The sequence below is a fragment of the Natator depressus genome, chromosome 1, assembly GCF_965152275.1.
Source record: "Natator depressus isolate rNatDep1 chromosome 1, rNatDep2.hap1, whole genome shotgun sequence".
Taxonomy (NCBI): domain Eukaryota; kingdom Metazoa; phylum Chordata; order Testudines; family Cheloniidae; genus Natator; species Natator depressus.
The window spans coordinates 255,733,235-255,757,841 of NC_134234.1; the positions used below are offsets into that span (position 1 = coordinate 255,733,235).

General features: G+C 48.9%; 1 protein-coding gene across 4 annotated transcripts in view; it reads right to left on the reverse strand.

Moving 5' to 3' along the window:
* Positions 1-5,473: 5,473 nt before the first annotated feature.
* PDGFB (platelet derived growth factor subunit B) overlaps positions 5,474-24,607 on the reverse strand; it is a 30,304-nt gene continuing 11,170 nt past the window's right edge. For 3 of the 4 annotated variants that reach the window (XM_074941591.1, XM_074941592.1, XM_074941590.1), the window contains 6 exons: positions 16,069-16,165; positions 13,021-13,101; positions 11,797-11,996; positions 9,876-10,017; positions 9,289-9,456; positions 5,474-7,932 (listed from right to left, as the gene is read on the reverse strand). In XM_074941591.1, coding sequence (XP_074797692.1) covers positions 9,320-9,456; positions 9,876-10,017; positions 11,797-11,996; positions 13,021-13,101; positions 16,069-16,165 — 657 coding nt within the window. In that variant the 3' untranslated portion in view covers positions 5,474-7,932; positions 9,289-9,319. The remainder of the gene's footprint in view (positions 7,933-9,288; positions 9,457-9,875; positions 10,018-11,796; positions 11,997-13,020; positions 13,102-16,068; positions 16,166-24,607) is intronic. The other variant, XM_074941593.1, reaches the window with a different exon arrangement.

A 24,607-nucleotide genomic window follows, 5' to 3' on the forward strand; every position in this document is an offset into this window, starting at 1 on the left:
CCACCCTCCTCCCCTGTCCCCTGACTGCCCCCAGAACCAGGCAGGAGGGTCTGGTGGGCCACTGTAGTGGGTCCCCACCTCACCCCTAAGAGCCAGAGGGACCTGCCGGGGGGCGAGGTGGGGAGTCCCGGAGGTGCTTACCTGGGGCAGCTCCTAGGAAGCATCCGGCAGGTCCCTCTGGCTCCTAGGGGCGGGGGAGCGTAGCTGGGGGGGAGCAGGGGGAGCAGCCGCTCCCCCACTGATCACATCAAAAGTGGCGCCTTAGGCACCGACTCCGTGGGTGCTCCGGGGCTGGAACACCCATGGGGAAAATTTGGTGGGTGCAAAGCACCCACCGGCAGCTCCCCACCCCGCGCCTGGCCCCAGCTCACCTCCGCTCCTCCTCCGCTGAATGCGCTGCCCCACTCTGCTTCTCCGCCCCCTCCCCCCCGCCCCGGCTTCCCGCGAATCAGCAGTTTGGCGGGAAGCCTGGGAGGGCTGAGAAGCAGGCGGCGGCTTCGCGCTCAGGCCGAGGGTGGCAGAGGTGAGCAGGGAAGGGGAGTGGTTTCTCTGTGCTGCCCCTCCCCCCCGGGTTACTTGCTGCGGCGCGGGCGGCCCTCCTCGCGGCCCCCCGCCCCAGCTCACCTCCGCCTCCCTGGGCCTGAGCAGGAAGCCGCGGCCTGCTTCTCAGCCTGCCCCGGCTTCCAGTGCGAACAGCTGATTCGCAGGAAGCCTGGGGGGGTCGGAGAAGCAGAGCTGAGGGCCAGGAGCTGTAGAAGTCTCACTCTAGCCCTAGAGTGGGAAGGGCTAGCTGCCCAGGAGTATGCTTAAATTATATCCCTCTTTACATCCCCTGAGGTAGAGCAGTGCTGGGGAAGGGTAGAGGGAACTGGGGAGCTCCAACCTGATAAAACCCCAGGCTGCAGGCCTTGGTGAAGGCCTACAAAGGTACTGGGGCTGCAGAGGGGCAGCCCAGAGATAGGCAAAGGCAGCAGGTCCTAACCCCTTGCCAGTGATGAGTGGCCATTACACTGCAGTCCGCCCCAGTGAGCGGGGGCTAGATGATGACTGGCAGTAGCCACGGAGGCAAGGTGGGTTTAGAGGGTTGGGGGTTCCCTGGGAGGGGAGACCCAGAGTGTGGGGACACTGCCAGGGGGCAGCACCCCCAGGTAAAGGGAACTGGGGTCTGGGAGGGACACAGGGCCAGCAGCAGGCGAGATACTGGCCTGCAGAGGGTGCTCCATATGCTGGAGAAGAGCTAATTCCCAGACAACCAGCAGGAGGCGCTGTGCTGGTGAGTCATCGCCCCGCTACAATGATACTGACCTTGTTTGCAAATCCCTTTGAGATCTATGAAAAGAGCTATGTAGTATTATTACCTATTTTGAGACACAAGCCTTGGTTCATTCCCCTCTGCACCTCTCTGAGCCATTATCAGTGCTGCTGTGGTGACCTCTGGGAACACCAAAGCCTCACTCTGTGGTCCACCATCTTAAGTAAGTTCTGCAGCTGCCAATGAGAAAGGCCTGGGCTAGGCTCCAACACACCACTTGACTGTGTGTGTGTGTTACAGGTCTGTAACAATTGATGTACAAAGCCTTTTAAGTTGAGAAATGTCCAGGGCCTTGCCATGCTCACTTGGTCATGGGGAGATTACAGCAGTCAAGGGAGCGGTAGAATGTGGTCATGGGTTGTGTGAAATTAAGTGATGAACAGCTGTCTGGTTGGGGTTTGGTGTTTTTAGTTTTTTCTCATATTTTCCTCATTTTCCTTCCATCTTTCCCTTGTTCTCTTCCCCCCCACACCCTTTCACACAGAGACATGGACATATTTTCAGACAGATATAAACAGACACAGAACTCAGAAGTCATTTCTATACTAAGAGCTAGTGTCCTTGAAGCCGGATTGTGACCCCTTACCAACCCTGGAGAACACTTACAGAACTAGTTCCACTGATGTAAATGAGCCCACTCATGTGTGTAACTGATCACCAGTGTGAGTTAAGAGGACCACAATCTGGCTCTGAGATCCTGAATCAGAAAGCATCCCTACTCAGGGCAGCATGTAAGCATGTGCCTAACTCAGCGGTTCTTAAACTCTGGGTTAAGACCCCAAAGTGGGTCGGGTACCCCATTTTAATGGGGTTGCCAGGGCCAGCATTAGACTTGCTGGGGTCTGGGGCTGAAGCCAAAGCCCAAGGGACTCAGCCTGGGGCGGCAGGGCTCGGGCTCCACCCCAGCCCTGTCATGGTGAAATGAAGTTTGAGAATCTCTGTTTTTAAGTATATGTTTAAGGCCCATTTCTAAAGAGGGATAGATTTAAGCATGTAATTAAGTGTTTTTCTGAACTGGGGCCTAGGTGAGGAAACTGTTGCGGGAAGGGTGATTGGGTGTAATTAGTTGCATCCCTTGTCTTTGCAATGATTTCAGTATTGCTAACCCTGAACACTGAAAAATCATCAGATTGGCTGAAAATTCACGAGTTTTAAAAAATAATACATTTGGCAGTCTTTTTATTTGCCTTATAGGTTTTGAGCCTTTGGGGTGCACGCAGGTCAAAATGTCAAGCTTTTTTCCACAACCACAAGGGCTAGAAACAAATGAAAGATGACGATGATGATGATTGATCTGTATTCTCATGTAATCACAATCTACCAGGAGCTGAGGCTTTAAGTAAAACATCAGCTGTCATAAGACTCATGATAAAATCGTGAGAGCTGGCAACACTGGTTTTATGTGTCCATGCAGCAACTCCACCAGAGCTATTTTGGCACATCCCTATACAGCACTCCTTACAAACTTGTACCAGTAAATCCTGGGACTTTTGAATTGCCCATCGTGCCCAGCACAATTGCTGGGAGCTCATTTCTACTTTCTGGGATGGCGTTTGGAGGCCTGACTACGCCAGTGCAGCATCAGTGCTGTGGTTTCCTCTCCTCACTGGAGAGAAAACATTGTACACTACACTAGTTCAATTAGTCCTGAAGTAAAAACTTATCCAAGTTTCTGCACCCAAACATTATAATCAGTTCTAGGACAGCTGTTATGTATGGATGCCAGGCATTGAACAAGTGCTGTAATGTCAAAAGCGTTTTGAGTAATGGTTTCGTGCAGCACTTACTCATTTAGGAGTAGCTGGAGCTATAGATAAATGTTTGCTTGTTGTCACTCTTCCAGATGATTTTGTACCGGTCTGTTTGAACTGCTGTAGCAGTGGCGTGTGTGTAGAGGACAGAGAGGGAACATGTCCCATCCTGGGCTCATGGAGTGGGAACACAGCCTCCCCTTCTCCCACAAGTGGGGGTACAATCTGCATGGATCTGACCTGAATTCTGAATGCCCGATTCTTCATTGCCTTGCACGCAATTCCCGTCAACCCAAGCTACTTGAAGTCTCTCAAATTGTAAGACTAGCCTGGAGAAGTCTCATGAGAAAATGCCTGTTCTTACAGGAAGTCCAATCCCCATTTCTAGACCAAAGCACTTTGCATCAGCATCATCTCTTAGATTTCGCTAGCACTTTCCACTCTGCTAATCCCAATGTGCTGTAGAGAATGCAGGTAGGGGCCATTCACCTACCACTGAAGTAAAGCTTCCTATAGGAGGAGTGTAGCAATTGTCCTGCACCTTTAATGAACAGTGCCCGAATAAGAGATTATCTTTGGAACACTGGAATCCAGGCCCTTTATTTGGAGGTAGCCTCTGGATTGGGGACTATATAGAACATTGAGCTCTTTGGATCTGCCACCTAGGGGGTGGAAAAAGGAGCTCCCACTTGGGTCTATATACCTCTGTGTTGAATATATTGGTTGTGCTTGGCTCCCTCAACCAGAGCAGTGGTTTTCAAACTGCAGATTGCGACCCAGTACTGGGTCGCAGCAGCTCTGGTCAGCACCGCCGACTGGGCCATTAAAAGTCCCATTAGCAGTGCTGCCCAGCTAAGGCTGGCTAGTCCCTACCTGTTCTGACACTGCGCTGCACCCCGGATGCGGCCAGCAGCTGGTCCAGCTCCTAGGCAGGGGGTCATGGGGCTCTGTGTGCTGCCCCCGCCCCGAGCACCAGCTCCACACTCCCATTGGCTGGTTCCTGGTGAGAGCCAGGCAGAGCCACTTGCGTGCTTCCACCTAGGAGCTGGACCTGGCCACTTGCGGAGCACAGCAGGGTCCGCAGTGCCAGGACAGGCAGGAAGCCTGCCTTAGCACCCCCATTGGGCTGCTGACTGGGAGCCGCCTGAGGTAAGCCCGCACCCCCAACCTCCTACCCCAGCCCTGAGTCCACCCCAAATCCGGAGCCCCTTCCTGCATCCTAAACCCCTCAATCCTGGCCCCATCCCCAGCCCTGAACCCCTCCCAAACCCTTCATCCCCAGCTCCGCTGGGTCACGGGCATCAACAATTTTGTTCAACTGGGTTGCTAGAAAAAAGTTTGAAAACCACTGTACCTGAGAGCAGGTAAAGGGAACTGAGTATTAATTAGTGAGCTCAGCTCAATGAGCTGGTGGAGTTTCAGAGCTGTCAGGCCTTTTCCTGTACATGTGGGTAGACTGTAAGAAGAGGCCAGGGCCGTTAAAACAGTGATGTTCCTGTACTACATTTAGTCAGAAACCACAACAGGGAACAGGAGAGTATTTTAGGAAGGAAAGGGAAGAATAACTTCTCTAAAGTGCCAGGGAGATGGGGGGGTAGCATGGTGCAATTGTACACAAGTTGGTCCAAGAGAATTTTGAATGCTGCTTCTCCAAGACGCCGAATTACTCTTTTAGTTAGTGAAGCAATTGTTCCACATTGTTTTACTAACTAAAACAGAGCAGGGGGCTCAGGGAATAGAGAAATGGGGGGGTGATTTGCCAGTTCATAGGGACATTCCAACAGTTCTCTGTAGAACAGCCCAGATTGAGGCAGCTGTTTGTACCCACATGTGTGTTAACTGCACTGTAGCATGGGGCAGTGCTATGACACATAGGTGCCAGAATGTGCAACCCCTCCCTTACCCAGTGGAAGGGGAAACACTTTGGCCTTCTGAACCCTTATTTGAGAAGAGCTGTAGATGTCTAGACGATGACTAAGGGGGGAATATGTCAACTGTTTAGGAGTCTATGAAGAATGTAAACACCAGAGAGGAAGAGGAATTGTTTTGAGTTGCTCAAAGGAGTAGAACCTGGAATAATGGGATGAAAGTGAGCAATGGGGAAGTCTGGCTGGGCATCAGAAAACATTGCTAAAGGTGAGACCTATTAGCATGAGAAGTCCCCAGCACTTGAGTCATTGAAAACTAGACTGGACAAAGTACAGAGGAATACACACGAGGGGAAAACCCAGCCCTGGCTGGCGGCTGGGGTGGACTAGAAAAGCAAATGTGAATGTTCAGTCTCTAGTTGCTGCTTTTATAATCTCAGCTGAAGTGCAGGAGCTGGGATTCTCTGTCTGACCTCTAATCACTTTTTGCCTTTTTAGTTTTGCATACAGAAGAAACTTAACACTTTGTTGAGAGTTTGGGTGTTTGTTTGTTTTTGTATTTTTTTACAACTTTAAATACAGTACTGAGTATAAATTAATCTTACATTAAAATAAAAAAAGCAAAAAAAAAACCAAAACCTCACCAACTTTACAAACCACAGGAAGGAGATTTTGGAGCAGGAAAGCAAAGTGTCTTAAGACTTGAGAAGTTGTGGGGTGCGTAGGGGGAATGGAGCAGAGTGCAAGAGGCAGAGAAAGATGTTGGCAGCAAGTGAGGAGCTCTGGGTTTGAGGTGAGGGGAGATCTAAGCCCCTGTCTGATGAACCGCACTCCCCATCCTGCTGCATCATCATCTTTCTCCTGCTGCTAGTCTCCCCGTGGAACTTCTGCCTGCACTGAGACCTGAATTTGGTGGATGGGACCTTTACCAACAGGGCACAAATATGAGGGTGGAATTACCTCCAGCCTACTCCTTGTTTCCTCTGTCCCAATGTGTATGCTGTACTGAGTGACCATGAGAGGGGTTATTCCCCGTGGAGAGGGTACTGCATATTTTCCCCTTCTTCTGCCTCATTCTCCCATGGGAGAATGATCACAGTAAAGGAAATGGAATAAGGAGAGGCAGCTGGGAAAGTTATAGCTCTAACTTACATTGTAAGCTCTTTGGGGCAGGGACAGTTTTTGTTGTTGTTGTGTGTTTATGTTGTTTTGTTGTTGTTGTGTGCTGTGTGCACAGCACAGTGGGTCCATGACTGGGTCGTCTCCTGCAATACATATGATAAATAACAATGTCCTAATAATTGTGTGTGTACAGGTGGTCCCTATCTGAAGAATCATTCTGTCCTCTGCCACCTAGACTTCTACGGCTCTCGAAGATGTCCGTGAAGGTCAGGACACCAGTCATCAATGCTTTTTCACCACAGGGGATTGTTTCTGTTTTTAATCACTGTTGTGAAGTAGAGGTTCACTTTCTCCCCTTACCCTCACCCCAAACCCCTTCAACTGCCCAAGAAATTCCTTGGATCTATAGTGCTTTTGAAACTGAAAAGAGCTTTAATGTAAGTTAAGGAAATCCTCGTGTGTGTGTTTGAGAGAGAAAAATGGGGGAGGAAAATGGGAGAGCCAGGGACGTAGAGACGGGGAGAGCAACTGAGAGTGTGATATGAGAAACATCCATGAAAGGGTTATTCTGCTCTCAGATATTTCTGGATAATATTATCCTGCCCTCAGGATCACTGGTCAGCCAGTTACAGTTTGTTCTGATGAAGTAATGTTTCTAAGCCTATATTTCGTTGGTTGATTGTGTTGTCATTCTGTATCCTGCAGGGGAGTTGTGAGCAGGGGGAAAGAGAGTGAGGGACATTGCTCTGTGCACCCCATTTTGCACCCCACACACACTGGGTAAAGCCGTGGAAAGTTTGCTTTTCTTCTAGCCCACCTGAGCTGATGCACAAACATGCCTGCAGATTCCTCCCACCGTGGAACAAATCCATTTTAAAACCAGATATATATATATATATATATATATATATACACACACACACACATACAAGTGAATTAAACAATAACCCAAGTCCCCAGACTGGAAAGTCGAACCTCTACAGCCATGTGCAAAGACAGCATCCTTTGTCAGGGGGCCAGGAGAGGGGAGAATGATTCTGCCAGCTGTCCACTCCTTCCCACTGCCCCAAAAGTCTTCCAGTTTGCACCAGGGGTGGATGGGATAAATGCATTTTGCTTTCATTTTTTTCTGTTCCCCGAGATGTTGTACATTTTAGTGGTTTTTAAAATAATATATATACACACACACACACACAAAATCTGTCCAGACGGGACAATAAAAGTCCTTAGTGCATTTTCCATCATTGGTTTCCTCTCTTAATCTGAGGTCTGACTGCTTTAAAACATGTCCATCACAATCATTGATCTCAGCCAGGGTCCCTCACCCTCACCAAGAAGAAGAGGGGAAAGGAAGAAAATTGCTCCCATTTCCCCCCCCCTTTTTTCCCCCCTCAAAGGAAAATTGACCCATTTTTCTTTTTCCCATTTGCCGTTCTATCCTCTGCAGTAGGAAAGGCATCATCCTGTTCCAGTTGCATGTGATTTTTTCTTTTTTTTCCTAATGTTTTTTCTTTTTTTTTGGAAAACTTTAAAATGTTTTTAGTAAATGAAGAGAGGGAAATCTAGGGAGAAGGTCCGGTCATGGAAAGGGAAGCACCATTTGCCGTCCGACTCGGGCACCGAGACAGACCGACAGAGAGGAAGAGTTATCACTCTGAGGACCCCATGGGGGCAATACAGCAAATACAGTAAAACCTGCCAAGAGCGACCACTCATGGGAGTTAGCAAAAGTGGTCACTTGTAAGAGGTGGTCTCTCTTCAAAGGTTTGCACACCAGACAGTGGTTGTGTTCTGTGGCCTCTGCAAGTAGTTGCTCGTGACAGGTGGTTTCTCTTCAGAGGTGATCTCTAAGACAGGTTTTACTGTATATTAAATAAACCTAAAAGTGAAACAAACACAGACACTGAATTAGAATAAGAACCCATCTCACTCTACTATTCCCCTTCCTTCTTTGATTCTTCTATGATAATGTTTGCTTTAAAGTACCACTTTAATAGCACTAAGAAAAGGAGTACTTGTGGCACCTTAGAGACTAATAAATTTATTTGAGCTCACGAAAGCTTATGCTCAAATAAATTTGTTAGTCTCTAAGGTGCCACAAGTACTCCTTTTCTTTTTGCGAATACAGACTAACACGGCTGCTACTCTGAAACCTGTCATTAATAGCACTGGAGACACAGCCACTGAAGTCTTCTGGTTATCTCCAGGACAGACCCAGGTAAGCTTGGCACAGGAGCAAAAATAGCAGCACATCACCCTTGCATTTGGATTCTTGGGCTGGCCAGGGACCTAGAGGTGTATTTTTTTGGTTAAAATGGCAGAAGAACCCAGAGCAGACCTAGTGCTAAAGGTGGGGTTAGAAGACTCCTGGCTCCAAGTTTCTGTACTCAGACCACAGTTCTTTCACTGTCTCAAAAGGCCTAGCCTATTGAGAACCCAAGGCCTGATTCTCCTTTAACTCACACTAGCTTTACACCAGTGAAATGCCATTGGAGTCCATGGAGTTACTCCTGATTTACGTCTCTGTAAGTGAGAGAGTCAGGCCCCTAGAATTGAAAGGCTCCAGATTTAATTCCAAGACTCCAGTTCTCCTGTTGCTTTTTTTTAACCTTTGTTATGCTCTCAGACTTCCTGTTAGGGCAGCGAGACTCATCAAAGTGCTGCTCCTTTTCTGTCCTTCCACCATTTTAACCAAAAAACTAAAAAAAGCAATCCTGCAACAGAGACTACAAAATGGACATTAATTCTCCATTACCAGTGGAAACTCAATCCATGAAGGAAGATCAGAACGAGCTCCACATAATAGACAAGTAATATGGTCTCCAGTGGTTTTTTGATATAGAGAGGATGGGCTTGCTCAGCTTTAAGGGAGGTGGTAGAGTGGGGCTCAGTGGCAAAGTGGGATTAATGCATAAACCTTTCACCTCTGCAAGAATGAGTTCAAATGTGATGAATCATAAGTGGGATGAATTTGGTGAGTACCAGGCTAGTCCTGTTACTTCATTAGATCACACAATTTGGCACTATTGGGCATCTTGGCCCTACACTGGAATAACAAGAGCTGCAGAACTGAGATACCTGGGCAGGCCCAGGGCTGAAGTCGCAGCAGGTGCTGTGGGTAGCAATTGAGGTGCGTAGGCAGTGCTTGTGTGTGGGAAGGGGATTCCCCATGACTAGAAGAGCAGACTGGCTCACTTCCCAAAGTGCCCCCCCCTCCTGTGGCAGTTGTTATTACCTGCCTTGCACTCTCTCCCTGGCCAGCACCTCTATGCTGTGAGGATTTCTTTCAGCACTTTCTTATCATGGACATGCTTGAACTTCCGATGTTTTCTCTTTCGTGCTGGCAGCCGGCGCGCTCGTTGTCTCACTGAAACAGGGGCTGCAGTGATCGATGGTGACTCACCTGCCAAAACAGAGATGGGAGTGTATCATGCCATGAACAGCAGCGGAGACAGCTGGAAATACCACTCCCTCCCCACCATCTCTACAGCAAGAGAGCCGAAGACCCTCTTCTTCCTTCCCCTCCATTCTTCCTCACTTCATCTATTCTCCTCATTTCTCCACTCTCCTTTTCCTCTCTGCTCTTTCCCTCTTTCCCATTCCATACTTTCCTCTGTCTTTCTTTCCCCCTTCCCCACCTCCATTTCTCCCCATTTTTGCCCCTCTCACAAGCAACACTCTGGGCAGAATCTTCAGTCACTGGAAATCAGCAAAGCTCCATGGACTTCACCAGCACTGTGCTGATTCACAGCAGCTGAGGCTCTGGCCCTCTGTCTCATCTTGCAGCATTTCCCTCTCTTCCCCTAATACCAGCAGCCTTACCTCTGTGTTCACGTGAACCTGGCCGACCACGACCGGAGGGCCGAGAAGACAGTGCCTCACATCGACACTCCAGGTGATCCTCCAAGGGCACAATGGCTTTTTTGAAGATTGGCTTCTTCTGGATAAATTCTATCTTGTTTACCTATTGGGTGAGAATAAAAACAAACCCATCTAAAATATAAATACAGCTATAACTACCACTACATCAATATGAATACTACCTTTATTTCTCTATTGCCCTTCTTCCCAAAGGGTCCAAAAGCACTTTAAAATCCATGGATCAAATCCAGGCCTGGTACAGTTTGGTGCAACTTTCACTGATTTCAGTAGAGTAGCACATAGCCAGGCAGGTCTGATTTTGGCTTTGTACATAGAGAATCACTTCACCCACTCCTGACTTACAGCTGCTTCTTGCATGAAACATGAACAGTGCCCAGAAACATTACACAACTGGGAAAAGAAATACAGAACAATGCTGGGTCTGATAGATTTGACAGAGGAAGTTTTGGGGTAGGCAGAATGTAAATAACTGAATTGAGATACTGGAGTTAAAACCCTTACTGTTCCAAAAAGAACATGGCAGAGAGGAGAAATTCAGACCTGATGTAAACAAGCGCAACTCTGCTAACTTCAGCGAAGCCACGTCTGAATTTGTCTCATTATTTTTAATGACTAACAGTGGCAAGGGGCTCACGTCTCATGTTAAGGGCAGCACGTCTGGCAACACAGTCCTCCCAGGAACCATTCTGCAGCCCTTGCATCACTGATTCAAGGTACATGTACAATGCAGCTGAAGGGTGTAATTTCCAGCTCAAGCAGATGTACACATGCTAGCTCTGATCGAGCTAGTGCGCTAAAAAGAGCCAGAGTACGTACCGAGCATCTTGGCTGGGATGGTACTTGAGCAGCTAGCCCGAGCTGCTGCAGCCGCGCTATTATTTTTAGAGCACTAGTTCAGTCAGAGCTAGGGGCTGTACATCTACCCGCAGTGGGACTTACACTTCCCAGCGGGGGCAGTGTAGCTGTACCCTCAGAGGGAAGAGCACCTCTTACTAGATCTCCGGCAGCACATCCTACAGTCCCTACGTTTGCGCTGGTGGTTTCCCATTCAAATACTGACCAGGCCTGACCTAGTTTAGCTTATCTAACAAAACCACATTCCCTGAGGAGGTCTGCGGGCTATAAATACTATCACTGCTTTGAGTCTGGAACTGAAATCCTCCCAAACCACTGGCCCTGGCAACATCACTCAACCAGTGATCAAACCTACTGGCTGTTTATCTTTCCTTGAAAGCCCACACGCTTCAGACCACACGCTGCTCACTAGACAAACATTTCCAACCACACAATACAGAGACTTCTGTCCTCAGAGAAGCCATTTCCGGGTCACTTTTCCTGGCTGACTTTTGCCCTCTCCTTTGCTTTTTCCACAAAAACAACTCCCATTTCTCCCCCTCTCTCTTATTTCTCCCTCATTCAGAGTGGCTTTTCTGAGAAAAGAATTTCCTGATAAAGCAGACACACACACACACACACCAGCCTGCCCAGGGCCTGAGGGAATCTCTCACAGGTCAGGCAGAAGATTTGTGCGGCAGGATTATATTTTGAAATGAGCTGTCTGGGAGGAAGTGTGGAAACCACTATTAACTGAAGAGCTAGCATGATCAGAGCAAGAGGTCAGCTATCAGGTGTCTGTTTACAGCCGGGCGAGGCAGGAAGATCACAGAGGGGAAAGGAGAGGAGGAGGAGACGCTGTATCAGTTCGTGTGTTTGGGCTGAGGTGCGTTGTCACGGCAGTGATGGAGAGGCCAGCACTGTTGGCCCCTCACTTGTATGACTACAGTTGGTTTGTGTTTTTAGCGGAGGGGCCATGAGAGAAGGACGCAAAGGGGGAGGGAGAGGATAGAGGATTCTTGTGTACCTGGACATGCCGCACGTGGACCATTGTGGGGCGACACTGCATGTTGCGGTTGTTGCAGCACCCGGAGCACCGCTGCACCTCCACACACGGCGGCCACACCACGAAGTTGGCATTGGTGGAATCTACCATGCTCCGGGAGATTTCAAAGACCTCCGTCCGTGTCTTGCACTCTGCGAGTACTGCTGGCTCAGCATCTACCACTGCGTATAGAGGGACCGAAGAGAAAAATGGTGAAATAGGTCTTCACAGGCTACTCTCGGAAACCTGATGCAACCCCACTAGGTTATCGGACAAAGGCGCACACTTTCCTGGAGCGACAGATATATATTCTTTCTCCATCCTACACCCATTCAGTGCCCCTCACTGTCTCCTTCAAAGGGCCAAGCATCCTGATGGTACATAATAAATAATAACTACAGCTAACATCTCGGGCTGGAAAGGACAGGGGCTAGTCAGTGCTGCTGTGTAACGAGACAGAGTGATTGGCTGCAGAATGATGTCTCCTGCTTCCGAACACCAGCTCCTCTACTGCAGGTGCTGAACGCTTGGCCTCTGCAACACTTTCAGGCCCTGCTGGCCCCAGCTGGAGCCGGAGGATGGGACTGGGAATCAAAAAGTGCAAATAACAATTGCTAGGGCACCAGGCCTGGTCCATTATCATTCCGCTCTGTTGAATTATTTCAGCTAATTTCAATACTTAACAATTAATAGCAGTCTCTACATTTGCTTAGGTCAGTAGCACACTCAGCAGAAACAGAGTTAGTCACTGACTGACACAAGACGTGACTACAATAGCATATCTAGTGCTTGTTTTCCAGTACTGGTACAAGCTATGAAGTGAATGCTAATGCAGACAGGGCTCAGGCATTTCCAACACCAAGTCCGAAGCCCCAGCCAGAGGAGGGCATTGGGACACTGTGCTGGAAATGCCTGCCCCCTGCTGTCTGCACTAACCCTGGCACTGGGGCAGTTAACAGCAACGCTGAAAGAAGAAGACTACATTTGGTAGCATAGAGGCAGACACAGACTCCCTAACACAAACACACTTGCGTGGCTAAATGCACATATGCACAGTGAACACACTTAAACACGCACAGGCACATTCATACACTCCTGGTGGACACAGATGCAGACTATATATACCCATGTACTGTATCTGTATACCTAATCTCCCACTTACACTGAAACTCCTGCACAGAAGTTAGGTCTGAATCTGTCACTCACCTAGACTTCGTCTCCCTCGAGGCAAGTTTTGACCAGGATGGGCTCGGGTTGAGTTCAGGTCCAAATTGGAGCCATCCTCTTCTGCAAGAGAAGGACATAGCCAAAGAAGATAATGTAGAGGTTAAAAAAGTGAGGCAATGGTGTGGGCATCAAGTGACAGAGGAGGCAGCATTTGGGTGATTCATCGGTTTAGTTAATGCACTAGCATGTCCTGTCCAGAGTTTTAAGTTCAAGTCCCAGCTCAGGTCACAAGTGCAATGAGTGTGGGGAGTCTCTACATTTGTTCACCTCATCATACTGCTCCATTCACAGTAACTGGCATATCTCGTTAAAGGGAGGCCCAGGACTGGACTTGCAGAAGATACTCTAGGGCAAGAGTGAGATGCACTTTAGCAGAGCTATTTGGAATATAAGTGGCGTAGCGGAGGGAGTTGCAAGTCAAGATTCAGATGAATCAGCTGAGCTGGGGTGGAGGGCAAGGAGCAAGGCTGGATTAGCAGGAGGTGCTGCAGGTGAAACTTGAGGTGCAGTGGTAAAGTTGTGTGTTTGTCCTAGGACTGGAATAACAGAGGGTGCTACGGAGCAGGACTGAGGGGCACTGGCAGAGCTGAGTGGAGGACCCAGGACTGGAATAGCAGGGCTGTGGGAGGTCAGGATGCAGGTGCGTTAGATGAGGTGGCGGTGGGGTACTGGCGTTCTCTCTCCCAACCCACCACGCTCATTTGAGGTAATCAACTTTTTTGGCATGAGAATAGAAAAATGAGTTTAAAATAACTCTTCCCCTCTATTACTGTCAGTTAAAACTCAGGTACTGGGGGTAGTTGGAAAGGAGGGGAGGAGGACTGGTAGCAGTCAGCCCAGTTCCCAGTATCCCCATCCCACTGCTTTCCCATAGGAAGAGCTGAACAGAGAAATTCTCAAAGTCTCCATGGGTTGCTCTAGTAATTGGCCCCTCCTGAGCCCCAGACAACAGCAGTGTTCAGAGACAACTCCCATCCAGTGGCAGCTCTCTCCTTCTGTGGCCTGGTGTAGCTGCAGTGGGAGGCAAAATGGGCATCAGCCTCCAGGGAGTTATTGTATTAAAGTGAATTCAGGACCGGGACAAGGCACTGGACTGAAGATCTCTCTTTATCAGGCACAACAGCAGAGCAAGCTTCCCACACTTATCACTCCCCATAATGCACTTCACCCCTGCCCTGGAAAAGGCCACTTCTTAAGGGTGAGAGGAGCATTTGGTCTCTATTCAGTCCACAAGTTAACAAGTCATCATTGGTGGATATTGTGATGTGAACACCTGTCTGCCGGCCTGCTGTGACAGCACCAGGCTGATTTCACATAGGCCAGCGAAGAGTAATGACATGCAGTCACTAACTACTTGAGGGCAGATTGGAATCTGTAACTTGGGTATGAAAGCTTTCAGTCCCATATGTGATCCCCTGTGTCATCCAGTCTTTCCTAATCTGGGTTTAGTGTGGAACCAATGACCTGGACTTGAAAGGCTTCATAGCCCATTCCCAAACCCCTGGTCTCCCAAGAGAATCCTGTTTCATTTCTTAAGCATATGAGTGATTAGTCACTGGAACAGAAACGTATCCCGTACATAAACTATAGGACATGACAGACTGCACACATCTTCTCTGTCTCTCCCCCTCCCCCCATCTTGCGTTCTCTGGAATTTTATCAGGCCAGGGTGGGGGTTGCCTTTTGCATAAAGGTTGAGTTGATGAGAAAAAAATAGCAACACTGTTGACTTGAAACAAATCTTCTATTGAAAACCGAGGCCCCCCTTCTCCCCCCCCTTCTTCTTGATAGGCCATTGCTGCTGCTGCTGACAGGGGTGGGGACCCAGGCTTGCAAAAGGCAGTGCTTCTAATTTTGGAAGCTGCCCCATTGTGTGGCTCATGGACTCAGAAGAAGAACTGGGGGGGACCTCGTCGCCTCTTTTTAAGGAAAACAATAGCAGCCCACAGCTGGTTCTCTCCCCCCCTCCCAGACCATTTTGAAAGGGAGCGGGAATGCTTTTGAGAACGTGCCAGTGGTCCGACTGGCATAGGAAACAAAAGCAGGAAATTCTGTTCCCCCGTAGATAGTGTCTCGGCAAGGATTACAAAGCTACAAACAGACAAAACACAAGAGAGAAGGCGAGGGGGGTGGAGGGGGACGGGCGGGAGCAGAGGTTAGAATAGAATGGAATTCACTCTGAAGAGACCGTTTATAAATAAATTCCTGATCCAGCCTGGCGACCGTGACACGTGGTCCTATTCCCACATGTGCCAATCCCTCCACACTTTGCTCCCTGGGCTGCTGCTCTGTGACTTCAGTCCTGGCCAGGTGTTCCCAAGCACTGCAAACTCTGAGCTATTACCCACAGAAAATGACAAAGCAATTCCAATCCCACGACCAGTTTAGTCAGCCTGACACAATCCCACATCCTTCTTCCCTTTTCTATCATCTCATAGAAGGACCTACCTGTGAACCAGTCCACACACCTGCCTGTGCCCCTCCCTATCTATTCTACTTGGGGACCAGCTCTCTCATCCCTCCTCCCCCTGCACATATGCCCACCTTCTCCTAGATGAGTGCTATCAGTTCACCAGGCCACCTCCCAATCACCCACTAGTCTGTCTTTCTGTCTACCCATGGATCAGTCAATTCATCCACTTGTGCATCTCCTCAAAGCCCACTTCATCCATTCACCTGTGTGCCTTTGCATCAGCTCATAAGCTAGTTCACTCGCTCGCTTGTGCACCTCCTAATCTACTCACCTTCCACTCCAACCACCTCTCTGGGAATCTCCTAGTTCAGAAGCTTGCTTGGGTTTTTCTCAAGCTCCTCATTCCATGCACCAGGCTATTTAAATCTCCCCAGCACCCAGCCCTATTGTAACTGAGTTTTGCAGTATAGCTTGATAGACTGGCACCTAGAGAGTAACATGTTTTGATATTTAGAGTGAGTAAGCCTTGCCAGTGTACCTGATGGAAAAAGAAAGGTACTCCCACCATGAGATGTAAGGAAGGAAGAGGAGTGTTTGGTGTAGAGGAGATTTACCTACGGAGTCTATCTGCAGGGCACGCTGGAGGTCACTCCTGGAGTGCACCGAGCTGTCACTCATTATCTTGTAAATGTCTTCTGGGATGGGGTCCCCCTACCAGACAATAACAAAGTAGGAAACAAATGTTACACAGGTATTGAATGCCAATCCTGCACAAACAACTCTAATTATGGTGAGGAAGGGGAAGGTGGCAGTGGGAGGGAGAGGTAGGGAACCAGCCAAACGGAGAGAGAAAAGCTGCCATGAAAGTGTGGGATGGGAAATCTGAGAGAAGCGAAATGAGAGAATCTCTGCCTCTTACAAAGTGGTCTGCGGAATGAAGTCTGAGAATTGCTGAGCAATAGCATTACACGCTGAGGAGCCCTAAATACTTTGCCAACAGTCAGGGAAGTTTCATTATACAAGGATAGATTGTGTGACCTCACCAGGTGGCTGGCAGTCCTGGTGCATACAGTACTGGAGTTTTCAAAATATCAGAGAAAACCTTCCCAATATTTCCCTCTGTTATGAAACTCATTCATGATCTGTCAGATGTTCTGCAGGTTTTGTTTGTTTTTAAATCCCCGTGGCCAATTATGTGCACATTTGGGCACTGTTAAAAAAAAGAAGTGGAAAGGGAGACTGACTCCTCTTTCACAGACCAATTTGCTACTCCTGTTCGATCCAGCAGTAAAGTCACAAACTCTGCACCACGACATCACAGTTATTTCCATGGTGCTGGGCTGTGATGTCATAAACATTGGATTTCAATGTCATAAACCTTGAATGCTGACATTACAAATGCCAGGTTACAGGCCAGATTCAGAGCTGGTGTAAGTGAGTGCAATTCCATGGAGCTCAATGAAATCTCAGCCACTTACATCAACTCTGAATTGGTCCCTGGGACTGCCCTGCAGGACTACAGAGTAGAGGCATGGGAAAGCAAGTACTTATTAAAACACATTTCCAAAATAATAGGAAAAGAAACAGAGAAAAGTATTACTCAACTGTTCAGTTAGCTCTACGCTCTCTTTATTCTGGAGTACTCATGTGTGAAAAGTTGGCCTTTCAGCTGCTTGCCTAATTGGGTTGCTGTGCAGTGCATGGTAGCTGAACCCCTGCGGGCTGCCCCGTTGTAACGGAGAGGAGAATTTGACCCCATGTGTTTATGAAATGTAGGTTGTTTTACTGTTTTATGATTATTAGTAAGATGCCTGTACTCTGGGTTCTGGTGAATGCTCTCTTAGCCAGATTATTCTTTGCTCAACTGCTTTCAGGGTGTAACATTTCATTTCAGTTTAGTGCTGGGGAAAAGTGCCAGACTGATGACTCTAGAGACAATGAATCCTCTGTTTATCCACAGAGCAGGTACCACACAGGCAATGGCAATGCAAGTTTCACCCCACATGCTGTTGCCCCCTTCCCTGTTACCAATGGGCCTCAGGTCTGACCTTCAGGGACCATTTTTAGGGATGAGAAGAGAAGTGCAGTTTCCCAGCCCACTAAATCCTTGGACTCTCTACTGAGGCTGCCAATAAGGGAGCCAGCTAATGCCAGTTTTCATGGTGTTTTTTGTGATGTAGGCATCTTCCCACAAGACACACTGCAGAGAGGCCATAAACTCATGTCATTCAGGGGCACCAAACAGCTGTCACATGAGGATGACTTCTGATAATTACCAAGCTGGACCTGGGTTGGAACCAGCGTGACCATCTTTTCAAAAGGCAAAAGCAGGACACATGCAGGAGCATTGCCCCCCCTCTTTGGCCCCATCCCTGTCCATCTTCTTCCCCTGAGCTCCCACCCCCGATCCTCCTCTTCCCCCCTGAGGCCCTGACCCTTGGCCAGGCTAGGTCAGAAGCCGGAACTGGGCAGTGGTAAGAGCTGCCCAGGGAGCCTGGGCCACTGTGGTGATCCCCAGACCCTGCTGCACCTGCTCTCAGTGGGGTACAAGGGTGCCCGAGAGCAGTCTCCAGCCCATGCCCATGTCGCATGCCGCATGCCGCCCAGGGCAGGTGGAGGGTCTGGGTCTTCTCCACAGTGGCTGGGGCTCCCTGGGAAGCTCTTACCATGGCCCGACTCCGGGCTCAGGGGGAAGAGGAGGAGCAGGGGGAGGGGCCTTGTGGCGAGGGAGGGCCAAGGCCCATCTCAGCGCCCCCTCCTCCCCCACCCCACCCCACACACACACCAGGAAGAGGCTGGTGCTGCCTCCGAGCCTCGGTCAGGTGCAGAGGGAATCCAGGACAAATGCTGTCACAGAGTCATTCAACCCACAACCAAGACTTGAACTCTGCATTTCGGGACTGAAATTCGGGACAGGTGGTCACCCTAGCTGGAACCAGTGACCTAGAAGTGAAAGGCTCTGTATTCCTCCTGTATGGTACTATTTATGTATCACACACACTGGAGTTTATATTAGAAAACTGATTGTTTGTGAGTCCAAGTATTTGTAACCTGAGATTAGAATTGATTTTTAATGTTTTCACCTGTCAAGAAATGCATCTGTGGTTGAATGTTGCACTGTACAGATGACTCTGGTCCTTCCTGATACTTAATACATGTAGGAAATTAGACTTTATTTTAAACTCTGGCACTTGCTGGGGTCAGCAGGGAGGTGCTACACAACTGCACGACTTTGGTGGAATTAGTGGGAAGAGGAGAGATGCGACCTTGCTAGCTAGGGAGGAGGAGGAGAGAAAACTGGAGGAGCATTTATGGATCAATGCTGTGCAGAGGAATTGCAAAAGCAGGCCCCCTCACTGGGGACCGGATGAAAGGAATTAGCTCCACTCCCTGATCACAGAAGAAATTTTAGGTGCCAAGTTTTTCGTGTCGGAGATGCTATCAGTTTGACTAAAGCATGTCACCACACCCAGGCTGTAGGCCTCATTATTCTCTACCTGTATCTCTGAAGCAGCTCTGGGAGTGGGGACTGCATGCCTGGGCTGTGAAGTTTCTTACTTTCTTCCCCGTCACAAAGTCAAGTCTGAGAGGGACCTATGAGAGACTATGCCCGGGTTGTGAGGCTTGTTATGCTCTCCCCACCTCTCTGAGTTGGTTCTGTGTGAGGGGAATGCTCACCTAAGCTGTCCTAGCATCCCCATGTCACAGAGCCAGGGCTGAGGAAGTTCTGTGAGTAGGAAACTTCACACGCAGGTTACAGACGGACCCTTAGAAGCTAAGAAGGGAAGGCACACAGTGCGCGAATTACTAGCAAACACATCCACCTGATCCTGTGGTCTGGCTTGGAGAAGGGTGGAATAGCAGCAGGGGGGTGGAGTCTCCCCAGGGGCCAACCAGAGCAGCCAGGGATTTTCCTGCAACTGCTGCTGCTGCAGCGGCCGGGGGGGGGGGGGGGGGGGTGGAATTAGTCTAGAGCAAGTTAATGATCTCCTTTTAACTCTGCGGTAGATCAAAGAAGTCTCTTGTCTTGATGGAGTCCTGGCTGGCTGTCAAGTGCCTGAGGCCTGGCCTTGGGCCGCTGCAAGGCCTTGGAATTCCTACCCCAGTGATTTTGTTCCTCTCTCTGCTCCCCGAGTTCCTTGCTTCCCTACGTTCTGTACTTGCATGCACAGCCGTCACGCTAGAGACATGCAGGCAGACACACACAGGCGGATGCATACACACTTCTATGATTGTTTAACATTGTCACATGATTTTGGTGCTCATGAAAGCAAGGGATGTACAGCGCTGGGCAGGTACTGGGCAAGCCAGTGGGGTCTCTTCCGTGGTGGCTTTGCCTGCCCTGTGTTGAGTCAGAACAGTGTGATCTTCATGTGCTGGTAAGTTCTAAGCACGTCTCTATTATGTGTCAGATTTTCCTCCCTACTTTCAGATGTCAGCAGCCTTGGCTGATGCAAACGAATCCATGTGCAGCTCTGCTAATGTTCTACGTCTAGCTCAGTCCTGTCCTACAGTCCCCTCTGGTATTCCAGTCTGAGACCCCCTCACAGCTCTGCCCATGCCCCTCAGTCCTGACCAGGAGCCCATATCTATTTCAGTCCTTGGCCCTCTGCTATGGCGAGATTTGAACCCCAAGATGCCAAGGGTGAAACCCAAATGCATTAACTCACTGTGACTCTCTCCCTCCCCTACACTTGTAGACATGTACACTGAGTAGGGCAATCTAGCATGGAGCCAACCCGTGTTGGGGTGGGGAGGGAAGAGGGAATGCTGCAGAGGCCAGTTCACTGCTCTGGGGTTAGAAATATGAATGCCGGGCTGTTTGGAAAAGTCAGGTTAGATTCCGGGTCCTATTCCCTGAGCCATCAGGAGCTGGGAGTGCTGAAAAGTGTTGTGATCAATCTCTGCAAGGGCAGTGAATGGAGCATGCACTGCCATTCTGCAGTGATCCCTATGGCTAGTCATGGGTTCCAACGGAGTCTAGCTTATTCCTCCTCATTTAACAGCACAGTAAATGCATGGCCCCGAGGGAGCAAAGATTGTGAAACTGAGAGGGAGGGATTGAGAAAGACCCTTGGGGCTTGGAGAAAGAAACTGAGGACACTCCCAGGGTGAGGATTCCTCCCCTCCTTTTTAGGCTGTCATTCTGCACATCCGGGTAGTGCCACATAAACGCCACACGAGAGAGGATGGAAGGGGAGACCCTCTGATTTGGGGGAGGAAAATGCAGAAAGGCGTTGAGCTCTCTGCTCTTCTCCCTGGGAAAGGGAGTAGGTTATGAAACTCCCAAGCCACCTCACTGCTGATCAGAGCAAAGGGATCACAGTGCCAGGGATGGGGTGATAGCCGCTGTGTCGTTCTACCATGGTGGGTGCATGAAGGATGAAGAGCGCAAGGTACAAAAAGAAGAAGTTTCTCTTTACCTCAAACTCAGATTGGGGATGGTGAGGGGAGACACTGTGACATTCCTCAGCGTGGAGTAAGACGGGCGAGTCCCAGCAGAGCCTGGCAAGAGACTCATTCTGACTTAACCCCAGGGGCTGTTGGTTCCTTGGTTGGGCAGATACATTTAACCCTTCCAGTGCCACGCCCAGCCATGGGTAACCTCTCAGGAATCCTTCCACCCGTCTCCCAGGGGACCAATTCTGCTCTCTCACAAGTCAGGGAAAACCCCTTCATCTCTCCCAGAATCCATTCCATGTGGGCACAGAAATATAGTTTAGGGTCTGCTCCCTAAAACATCCCATTCAATCTTTGCTAACTTGATTCCAGTGACACAGTCTCACCCGCTGTATTCTAACCATCTACTAGTACCAGTCTCACCCACCCATCCCTTGACATGAAGAGGAGGCATACAGTCCCCAGCCCCAAGCAACAGCAGCCTCTGGGCAACATAATGGAAGTATTTGCCCATCAGCACAACATGTATAAATAGTGTCGGAAATACCATAAGAGACAGAGTCATTCTCTCCCGGCCCACACATCAGCTGATGGGGAGAGATAGACCCACATCGATCACCTTGTCATTTCCACGGGCTTACCCCAGACATTTGACCCATCCTGAAATTCACTGCCATGGTTGCACCATTTCACTCCTGCAAGAGCCTCACTTGTGCAGGACAGTATAAGAGGCCTATGCCTTCACACCATGAAGATGTAAACTAGAGATGGGCCAAAACTAGGACTGTTTAACAGCCCCACCCCATTCTTTGTGAGATGGACTTCAAAATGTGCAGGCCCAGCCAATGGAAATTTACAAAAACCAAAGCCACGCTTGGTTTAGCCCATCTCTCTAAAGGTTGCAAGGCAATTATTCTGACCCACAGGGAAAATGCAAATGGGTTAGCATCCTTGCTTCCCAACTGGCAAATACCTTCCCACTTCCACACTCCCCTTGGAAGTGCTCCCAGGCCTTAAAGATGGGTGTGATTGGAGAAGTGGAGGGACCAAAAGGACTCCACCTTCCAGCTCAGATCTGTCCGAATCAGATGCAAACCCAATGTTTCTAGTGACCCTCCCCCAGACATTGTTGAGAAAGATGTGAGTTCAGGATCAAGTAGTTCCTCCCTTTATAGGCAGTGAGGAATCGTCATGCATGCTGCTCTTATAGTGCCTGCTATTAAGCAGTCAGTTAGGAGTTTCAGGAGCTTCTGCAGGTTGGTGGAGAGGGGGAGAGTGACATGTGAATGTGGGTTTGGGTAGGGAAACTCCACCAGGGTGCTGAATGGAGTCAGGGGTGTGTCCTCTCAGGCAGGCGCCATCTTCAGCCTGGTGAGGGAGGTGAGAAATGCCATCACAGTCCCTCCAAAAAAACCCTACTGCTGGGGGCCAGCATTCCTGAGTTCTGACATCACCGGACAGTGTTAAAGCAGTGCCCAAACAGTGTGTGTGTCGCCGCACACGCACGTGTCAGTGCGCATGTGCACAAATACACCTCTCACAATGCATAGAAATGGGCACATTTCTTTTTTCCCCTCCCTGCCAACATAGATGATGTTTCATGGTTAGTGTGCGAGGCGGAAGTTACTCCCCTGCTCAAACAAACACAACCACTGGGCAGCCCACAGCACCAACTGCTTCCCTTTTGTGGTCTGGGTAAGAGAAGAGAGAGCCACGAGGAGTAAAGGATACATCATACTCTGCTTTACGTCCATTGCCTCTGCTGTGCCCACACAGGACAGACCAAAATGAGGAAAAGAGAGAGAGAAGTGATGCAAAGCAGGAGGCGATGTTTTGGGGAGGAGCATTCCTGTCTCCTGCCCCTGTCCCAAGCCAGGATTCAACCCCTTTGTTTGTCATCTTCCCACTGGGTACACTTCCCACTGGGTACACTGGGTGCAGTTGCAGTTATGTGGGGGAATATTAGGGGTCTTTTGTCCCCCTCACTCCTTTGTGGAGTTAGATACTGAGAAATGACAGTGCAGAGGCCTGAGGATCAGGGAGAGTCCCTTCCCCTCAACCACATCTTCCCTGGCAGGAAAAACAGCTCCAGGGTTGGAATGGAAAAGAGAGCTTGGTTTCCATTTGGGAAAATACAAAAGCTGCCCTCATCACATGTGTTCAATGGATCAAACTTGTCACCCGATCCCAGTTCCCATGGCATGTTTTCTCCTAAGCAGTCTACATGTATGGGGTGGGTGGGGGATAGGTGAGGGGGTAATTGCATGGTGCATGTATGTGTGGGTGTATGTATGCTCCAGGAATAAGATGACATGTTTGCACTAGGGTGTCTCTATGGTGCACAGATGGGTCTCTCTAATCTAATTTAATAGAACCAGCAAGATGTGCACATGCCTTAACTTGTTGTGTCAGGTCTGAATTCACTCTGTAGGCTTCTCAGGGCAGGGTCTGTGCCTTTACTTGTTTCTGCAAAGTGCCTTGCATACTTTGGGGGAGCTCAGAAATATAACAATAATGTATATATGATGCGTGCATGTATGTATTTACATGCAGATTTGCACAGGTGTGTATTTGTATGATACATGCTTTGTTGGGGAGGGACTTGCATAGAGGACGGGGTGTTTAATGTATCCATGAATGTGTGTCTTTGCATGAGGCTGTGCGGGAAGGGGAGGCACAATTTGGAGGGCTTATTAGTTCCCAAGGCATTCTAGCACAGTGTCTTTTCAACCAAGACAGCTTAGGCAGGTCTCTACTTCCCTTAGAGCTGCCCGTTGATTCCAGTTCAGAGTTTTTGTGAGTTCAGACAGGGGAGAAAAGAACTAGTGTTTGCTCATCCCCAGCCCAAAGATGCAGCCTCTTTGTGACTTTCCAGGGAAATGGGGGTTCTCCTGACTCTAATGCTCCATTTTCACTGATAAAATATGTCTCCTTTCTTTCCCATTCCTGTCAGGCAGCGCTGTAGAGAAAGGTGTTGCTGAGTGATCTGAGCATATAACTTCTATTCTTTACTTTGACCACCTGTAGCCTTAGGTAGATCATTTAGGCCAAAAATTTCAAGCCAGGGTTCCTGAAGTTAGGCACCTAAAATCTTACATAAAATGAGGTATGGATTTCAGAGGTGTAGCACACCCACATTGATGCCTCTGGTTGTTGTGGCTGAATATCAGGCCACTTCTAGTTAAGTGTCCAAATGGGTGCTTAATTTTGAGCATCCAAGAGTCTGTCCTTTAATCATTCCATGCCTCAGTTTCCCTTCTCTAAAATGAGGAACATAAGAACGACCATACCAGGTCAGACCAAAGGTCCATCTATCCCAGTGGCTGCTGCCTGATGCTTCAGAGGAAATGAACAGAAGAGAGCAATTTATCAAGTGATCCATCCTGTTGTCCAGTCCCAGCATCTGGCAGTTAGAGGTTTAAAGACACCGAGAGCATGGAGTTGCATTCCTGATGATCTTGGCTAATAGCCATTGATGGACCTATCCTCCCTGAATTTATCTAATTCTTTTTTGAACCCAGTTATAGTTTTGGCCTTCACAGCATCCCCTGGCAATGAGTTCCACAGGTTGACTGTGCTTTGTGTGAAGTAGTACTTCCTTTTGTTTGTTTAAACCTGCTACCTATTAATTTCATTATGTGACCCCCCTGGTTCTTGCATTATGTGAAGAGGTAAATAACACTTCCTTGTTCACTTTCTCCCAACCATTCATGATTTTATAGACCTCTATCATATTCCCCCTTAGTAATCTGT